This window comes from Lathyrus oleraceus, chromosome 7, assembly GCF_024323335.1.
Source record: "Lathyrus oleraceus cultivar Zhongwan6 chromosome 7, CAAS_Psat_ZW6_1.0, whole genome shotgun sequence".
Lineage (NCBI taxonomy): Eukaryota > Viridiplantae > Streptophyta > Magnoliopsida > Fabales > Fabaceae > Lathyrus > Lathyrus oleraceus.
The window spans coordinates 106277984-106287085 of NC_066585.1; the positions used below are offsets into that span (position 1 = coordinate 106277984).

General features: G+C 39.1%; 1 protein-coding gene across 1 annotated transcript; it reads right to left on the minus strand.

Annotated features, from left to right (window-relative positions):
- Window positions 1–8013: 8013 nt before the first annotated feature.
- LOC127102259 (uncharacterized) lies at window positions 8014–8517 on the minus strand. Its single transcript, XM_051039656.1, has one exon. The coding sequence runs from the start codon at window positions 8515–8517 to the stop codon at window positions 8014–8016; it is 504 nt and encodes a 167-aa protein (XP_050895613.1).
- Window positions 8518–9102: the final 585 nt, after the last annotated feature.

Consider the following 9102-nt stretch of genomic DNA (forward strand, 5'->3'; position numbering starts at 1 on the left):
GCCTTGAGCTCGCCTAGCGAATTAATTTACCAATTTCCTGGAGCTGTTCGCCTTGAGCTCGCCTAGCGAACCAGAGCTTCGCCACTGCCTCGCCTAGCGAGCAAGGCAGAAGAAGTGTTTAGACATGCGTTGCTGAGGTGTTTCATACATGTGTTGAGGAAGTGTTTTATACATGTGTTGATGATGTGTTGATACATGTATTGATGATGTATGAGGATATGCAAAATGTTGTGAATGTATATATTATGCATGTATTTGTGAATGGACTGTTGTATGGCTTAGAGTGTGAGCATATGTCCATTGTGAGTTGTTGTTGATGCTGCATTTCTAGATGATTAGTGTGCATGGCATAGCCTGTGGGGCTGTAGCTAATTCCCATTGTGAGGAATTAGTGAGTGAATTGTTGTGATAATTGTTGTTGATGTTGCATGCTAGATGATTAGCTTGCATAGTCTAGCCTTTGGGGCTGTAGCTAATTCCCATAGTGAGGAATTAGTGAGTGAATCATTGTGGAGTCTAGCCTTTGGGGCTGTAGCTAATTCCCATAGTGAGGAATTAGTGAGTGAGTCATTAGATCTCAAATGAGTGGGACTAGTGAGCTTAGTAGCCGTATCTGGATTGATCGGTGAGCTTGAACTATATGTTCAAGAATAGTCGGTACCGCATATGTTGAGTCTCATTGCATAATGAATGCATGGCATAGCCTGTGGGGCTGTAGCTAATTCCCATTGTGAGGAATTAGTGAGTAAATCGTTGTGTTGTGTTGTTGGTGTTGAATATGGTTTGAGGATTATACATATGATATATATTATTGTTGAATATGATGTTTGGACGGATATTGCCGTTGCTGAATGCGTAGTCTGGTTAGGGTGAATTAATGTGTTATTTACTTAGCATTACATGTTGTTCTATAATGCTTATTATATTGATTGAGGAACTCACCCTTACAACCTATTTTTCAGGTAACGAGAAATGAGTTGAGTAGAAGCTAATGCTTGGAGTCTAGAGTAGTTCTTATGGTCATGCTCTGATAGATGTAACATCGGGAGGGGATGTCTTAATTGATTTGATATTGGTTGTTGATGAGTTACATGTATTGTGTTACATGTTTTACATTGAGTTGAATTTTGTTCCGCTGCGAATTATGCAAAGAACCTTATTTTGATTAAATAAATGAGCATGACAGGATATTTTAATGATTTTGTGACATGATTGTGTGACACCCTTCGGGGCATAATTACTCTGATGAATATATTGTTATTTTAATTATAATCATTTGGGGTATTTAGAAGGGTGTTACATTTAGTCGCGCAAGGGTATAACCAAGAGGAAGGCATCGACTATGAGGAAACTTATGCGCCGGTTGCCCGACTCGAGGCTATACGCCTTCTCCTTGCTTTCGCATGTGCAAAAGACTTTAAGTTATTCCAAATGGATGTCAAGAGTGCATTCCTTAACGGTCACATAAATGAAGAGGTTTATGTCGCACAACCTCCGGGTTTCGAATCCCATGAGTATCCTGATCATGTCTATAAACTAAAAAGAGCTTTGTATGGCCTCAAACAAGCTCCTAGAGCTTGGTATGAGAGACTAAGCAAATTCTTACTCGATCAAAAATACTCAAGAGGAAAGGTTGACACAACCCTCTTCATTAAACGTCAAGGAAAGCACTTGATATTAGTGCAAATTTATGTAGATGATATCATATTTGGATCTACTAACATGAGTCTTGTGAGAGAGTTTTCTGACCTTATGCAGGGTGAATTCGAGATGAGTATGATGGGGGAGCTCACATACTTTCTCGGTCTGCAAATCAAACAGCTCAAAGAAGGAACCTTCGTGAGCCAGACAAAGTACTGTTTGGACCTTATCAAGAGATTTGACATGGCAAAAGCAAAGGCCATAGACACCCCCATGCCTACGTGTACAAACTTGAACAAAGACGAAGACGGTAAGGAAGTAGATGTAAAACGTATAGAGGTATGATTGGTTCACTCCTTTATCTTACTGCTTCTCGTCCCGATATTATGTTTAGCGTATGCATGTGCGCAAGATATCAATCATGTCCCAAGGAATCCCATTTAAAAGCCGTCAAACGAATACTTCGATACCTATCCGGTACTCCGAAGTATGGACTATGGTATTCCAAAGGTAATGATTGTTCATTGGTAGGTTTTTCCGATTCCGACTTTGCCGGTTGCAAATCGGATAGGAAGAGCACCAGTGGCACTTGTCACTTATTTTCGAACTCTTTGGTCAGTTGGCATAGCAAGAAACAGGTTTCTGTTGCTTTGTCAACCGCCGAAGCGGAATACGTTGCCGCCGGTGGTTGTTGTGCCCAAATCCTATGGATTAAGCAACAACTATTGGATTTTAACCTCAAACTTGAACGTATTCCCATTTTTTGTGACAATACAAGTGCCATTAACCTGACCAAGAATCCTGTGCTACATTCTCGCACCAAACATATCGAAATTCGACACCACTTTCTTCGGGATCATGTAGAGAAAGGTGACATTGTCTTCGAACATATTAATACTGAAAATCAACTAGCGGACATTTTCACAAAGCCGTTAGCCACTGAACCTTTCTTTCATATCCGCCGAGAACTTGGTATTCTCGATATTTCGGAACGGGCACTATAATCTGCTGTTTTACCTTATTCCACTTAAGACTATAATCTTGTACTTCTAACAAGTTGATGTTGTTGCAAGCACAAGTTTAGTGTTCACCAAGTCACTCCGGCATCAAGGTGATATTGTTCCCTTCTCTCTCTCTTTCTGCAAAGTTTCATGATTAACATAGCTATACCACATAATGATATTGTATATATATGCATGATGTATCTCCTTGGATGTTTACTGTCGTATGGCATTCTATCTATGCATCAAACTTGTCAACATATGTGCAGAAAAATGTAAAACTGAAATCCTTGCTTATTGTTTGATTGTATTCATTTCTCTGTTATGCTTGTTTGTGCTCAATCTATTTTAATGATTAATGTTCTTTTAATTAATGATTATCATTCAGTAATGATATTGGTGTGATATTATTATCTGTTTGTGTTATTTCCTGTGAATTTTTTTTGTTATGTTGAATAATTGTTCCTTGTCTCTTTTTGATGTTATCAAAGGGGGAGAAGAGTACAAGCAGCCAAAATGTTCGACACAATTAACAGTCGGTTTTGCAGATAGCGTTAGATTACAAAAGAAATGGGAGTGTGCATAATGTGTGTAAATACTGCATATACTGCATGTTGTTTGCTCTTTGGCTGTGCACAGGTTGTCATCATCAAAAAGGGGGAGTATGTAAGGGCAAAGTGTCAGACAACATACGATCGTAAGTTTCGATGATGACAAATGACCACCATGCATGTCTACAAACAAATGCAACACATCACCTATCATATCCTTTCCTATGCTTATCTAAATCTGTTATAATTCTTAAAAACATATGTGGACAAAGTGTGATCATGACGAAATGCATGAAAATCACAAAATACGAATTTCTGCAGGTTTGCAGGCTTTGAGTCGACCGCAAGGGTCAGCGCATAAGCCTCGGGTCAGCGCATGATACTTTGAGTCAACCACAGGTCAGCTCATGGAACCTTTGAGTCGACCATAAGGGTCAGCTCAAAGCTCACGGGTCAGCGCATGATGCTTTGAGTCAACCACAGGTCAGCTCATGGAAGCCTTGAGTCGACCATAAGGGTCAGCTCAAAGCTCACGGGTCAGCGCATGATGCTTTGAGTCAACCACAGGTCAGCTCATGGAAGCTTTGAGTCGACCATAAGGGTCAGCTCAAAGCTCACGGCTCAGCGCACGCCGACCTATGGTCGACCGCTCGCGCGTAAACTCAGTTTTCTGAGTTATTTCCACTGTTTGAAATTCTGTTATGTTTGATTGGTTTTGTCAGTCACTATATATATACAAGTCAAAACACTTGTATCAACTAACATTTGCTAATTGAGTTCAAGTGTTCAAGGAAACAAGAAAGAGTGAAAAAGGTGTCCAAGACTCATCATCTTCATCTTCAACATTTCACAACTCATCATCAGCAAACAATTACTTTTGATGTGGTTCGTGATCGAGCAAAGGTGATAAGGTTCGAAGCTGTGATCGAAGAATCCAGTTCGGGTTGAAGCTTGTGGCAGGTTCTTTCTTGAATAAAACCGTTAGGGTTTTGTCCTCCAATACGGGTTTGTGTTTGGGGGTTTTTGGACGAATCGTTCTTCAATATTCAGCCGAGCGAAGGTGATTGAGAAGAGGAAAGTCTTCATCAGTCTAGTAGCGGATTCGGTGGCATTGAAGTGAAGGATTCGGGTTCGACTCGTTGTGTTTGAGATCAGCCGGGCCGAGGGTTTGAAGAACGGAAGATTCTTCAACAAAGGGGCTGGAATCGGAGGTCTAGCATCAACGATCGAAGGTCTTGATTCATCTTGAATCAAGGAGCAAGGATAGGAAGCATCATTCAACACATTGGAAGTTCTGTTGTTTACATGCTTTGCAATCCTTGTATAAACGATTAAATTTCACAGGTGATATCTAATTAATCATCTCAATTCTATTTTTAGAATTGAGGGCAGACGTACCCCGAAGCGAGGACGGCGGGGGAACTGCCTCATCAAATCTCTGTCTTCTTTAATTTTCTGCATAAGTGTTTTTCAGCTTAAAAATTAAGTGATTTTAGTTTAAGCAATTTTACCAAACGTTGATATAAGTTGAGTAAGAGATTAAAACTGCTGTTTGAATACAAAGTACAATAGTATATTGTACTAGATAAATTTGAATTACTTACTCAACTCAAATATCTCTTGGAGTGTATGCACACCAAGTGTTTGTGAATTTGCATAAGCCAAAGTTGTCTTAAGTTTGCATCCAGTTTAATTTGGTATTTTGGATCATTGGAACTAGGCTTGCTAGTTAGTGAAATATATCAATTGAGTGTGCAAATAGTGTAGTGATTTGTATTTCACTTTATCTCTAATCCATTAGCTTAACGCATATCCGGTTTTCCAATAACGGCTCGTTTTAGACTAAAATTTTCCTCGGCCGCTTCCGCACTTAAAACAAATTTTCAAAACCAATTTTCTTTTAAATTGGTAGCGCCGACTCAAGTTTTTAATTGGGATCTATTCAACCCCCCCTTCTAGATCCGTGCCATAGTCTAACAGAGAACTCTATTAGAGAGAGGAAATATATCACTTGGGGATAAATACAACCAAAGTGAATAAAGTAAACAACAACAAGAAGATACAAGATGAATATTAATTTGTATGATGTGTATGTGAATGAATGTCATGTTATGTTTATGCTGACAAAACAAACAAAATAGATAAACCTGGGATGAAATAAACATCACAATACAACCGGATACTCGACTAATCTCAATAAGATGAAAATATCACTGGAGATAAATAAGAAGGTCATCAAAGGAGCAAAGTCTTGCTACAAGGCTCAAATCTCTCTGGGGAGAGGAAGATACTTCTCAGGAAGAAACCCAAAAATTCAATCTTCTAACATTAAAGATCCATAGAGGGAATAACAACGCGACCTCTTCTTCTAGGAGAGGAAATATCCACTAGAGAAAGGATCATCCACAATTGGAGAAACTTGAATCAAAGTTGTAGTTGGGGATACCAGGCTTAGGATTCCACTGGGAATGAAGTAAATTCAGTATTCTTCCAGGGGAAACTTGGTCACACTCCCAACACATCATAACAACTTGGAGGAGAGACCCACCATTTGAGGTGCTTGAAAGATAGATCACAAGAAGACTCTGCTTTAGGAGAACACTTAGTTTTGTACTGATGAACTGCATGGTATTCATTACAAACAAACAAAACTTCTTGTGAATGGATAAAAATAAACTTCAATTCTCGGATGCCCCAGATTACACGGTTTATGAGAAGAAATCATCTCAAGAGGATTTTATAGAAAACATGGCATCCAAAATGCCCCTGTGTCTTCAAACTCTTGGAGAGGTTTATCATTTGAAGATGCACACAAGGTAGATTATCCAACGTAGTTCTGCATTTCGAGATTTAACCACTGTTGGAATAACTGCAGACATTCCTTCTTATGTTCACAAATCAGAGTAAAACACACATTTAAAAAAAGAAGCAAAAGCGATCATTTTAACTTTGTTTCAAGATTTTCCATCCAAAAGTAAAAAATGAAATTTTACAAGACATAAATAAAATGAGAGTTGGCAACAATTGCATAAAGGCTCAAATTTTATTGAAAGAATGGTAGTCCGCAAATGAAGTAACTCCACAGACCATTACAAAGTAGAAAAATGGTAAATACATGGAAAAGGGCTACATTAAAATACAATGACCACTATTCTCCCTAACAACTTTAAATTCCAAGTGTGCTTGAATCTTTGAAGAAATTGATTTGATTGAGAACTCTTTGATAGGTGTCGTTGCTTCAAACGGTCAAGTCTGGTCTGATGCAGTTACTTGCCATAATCCCTAACTTTCGCCTAGATCTCCCTTTCGGGTTTTCAATCTACTAGGATGATTATTTTTCTATTTATGTCTCTAAAGTTTTCCTGGACTTCCCTTTCGGGTTTTCAATCCACCAAGACGCTCATTTTTGCCTAAACCTCCCTTTCGGGTTTTCAACTTAGCAAGCTATTCTTTTATTCTTTTAGGCAAAGTATTTCTTGACTGCATCAGTATTTAGAGGATGAGGGAGCTCCTCACCATCCATAGTCATTAGAATTAAAGCACCACCAGAGAAAGCTTTCTTTACAACATACGTGCCTTCATAATTAGGAGTCCATTTTCCCCTAGAATCAGTATTAAAAGACAAGATCTTCTTGAGCATGAGGTCGCCTTCTTTGAATACGCGAGGCCAAACCTTTTTGTCAAAAACTTTCTTCATTCTTTATTGACACAACTGACCATGACATATATCCATCATTTTCTTCTCTTCAATTAGGTTCAACTGATCAAACCTACTTTGACACCATTCAGCCTCAGATAGCTTATCTTCCATCAAGACTCTCATTGATGGGATTTCAACTTCCACAAGGAGTACTGCTTCCATGCCATATATCGGAGGGAAAGGGGTTGCCCCTATTGAAGTGAGAACGGAGGTACGATACCCATGTAGACTAAATGGGAGCATCTCATGCCAATCCTTGTAAGTCACTACCATCTTCTGGATGATCTTCTTGATATTCTTGTTGTCCGCTTCAACTGCGCCATTCATCTTAGGTATGTAAGGAGATGAGTTATGGTGTTCAATCCTGAACTCTTCACACATTTCTTTCATCATTTTATTGTTCAAGTTTGATCCATTGTTAGTAATTATCTTGCTTGGAACACCATAACGACAGATAATTTGATTCTTGATAAACCGGACCACCACTTGCTTTGTTACATTGGTGTATGAAACTGCTTCAACCCATTTGGTGAAGTAGTCAATGGCCACTAGAATTAAACGATGTACGTTTGAAGCTTTAGGCTCAATCATGCCGATCATATCAATTCCTCACATGGATAAAGGCCAAGGCAAAGAAATAACATTGAGAAGAGTTGGAGGCACATGAATCTTATCAAAGAATCCTTCATGTACTTCTTGCATTAATATGTCCTCTTCGTGTCTGTCCATGCATCTGAGCAAGACCATGTCAAAGTTTCTCTTGTGTAGTATATCTTCATTCAAAAAGAAGTTACCAGCCAATCTTCTCAGAGTCTTCTTATCTTTATTTGATGCACCAAGTGGGTACTCTTGTCTTTGGAGAAAACATTTGATGTCGTGATACCATGATTTATCAACAATGACCTCTACCGCCGCGAACACATGTGTTGGTCTATCAAGGCGCATAACATCAATCTTCGGTACATCATTCCACCGGTTCACAAATGGAGGATAAGGTTGCCAACACGTCTGCCATTTGATTTTCTTCACGGGGAATATGATGAAATTCAATCTCATTGAAGAGGCTTGACAACATCCTTGCATAATCTCTATAGGGAATCAAAACAGGTTGGCGAGTCTCTCATTCTCCTTTGATATGATTAACTAGCAAAGATGGATCTGCATATACGTCCAGGATTTTGATTCTCAAGTCAATGGCTTCTTCCAGACCCATGATGCAAGCTTCATATTCAACCATGTTGTTCGTATAATTAATTGTCAACCTTGTGGTGAAAGGAATATGGGAGCCTTGAGAAGTAACAACGATTGCCCCGGTTCCCTTACTGTAAGCATTGATAACTACATTAAATATCAATCCCCAACGGGATTTTGGCTCTGGCTCTTCAGCTGGAAATGGTTCATCACAATCCTTGGCTTTTAAGTACATAACATCTTCATCTGGAAAGTCGAACTTGATAGATTGGTAATCATCAATTGGTTGGTGAGCCAAATGATCAGCTAGGAAACTCCCTTTGATTTCTTTATGGGTATGGTATTCTTTGTCATATTTTGATAACAGTATATGCCAACGAGTAATTCTTCCGGTTAAGGCAGGCTTCTCAAAGATGTACTTGATTGGATCCATTTTGGGAATCAACCAAGTAGTGTGATTAAGCATATGTTATCGGAGACGACGGGTAACCCAAGGCATAAAAAGTCTTCTCAAGCATAAAGTACCGAGCCTCACAGTCTGTGAATTTCTTACTCAGATAATATATGGTGTGCTCTTTTTTACCCGTCTCATCTTATTGACCAAGCATGCAACCCACACAATCTTTCAATATAGTCAAATACATGATCAAAGGTCATCCTTCTACCGGAGGAATCAAAATAGGAGGCTTAAGAAGGTAATCCTTGATGCTATCAAAAGCCTTATGGTAGTCTTTAGTCCAAATACAACCTTGGTCCTTTCGGAGGAGTTTGAAAGTTTGCCCACAAGTAGCAGTCATGTGAGATATGAACCTGGAGATGTAGTTCAAGCGTCCAAGGAACCCTCTTACTTGCTTTTCCATCTTGGGCGCGGGCATATCTTGAATAGCTCTGACTTTGTCTGGATCCATCTCAATACCTCTTTAACTGACAATGAAACCCAAGAGCTTTCCTGAACGAACACCAAAAATATAATTGTTAGGATTCAGGTGGAGTTTATACTTTCTCAAACGCTGAAACA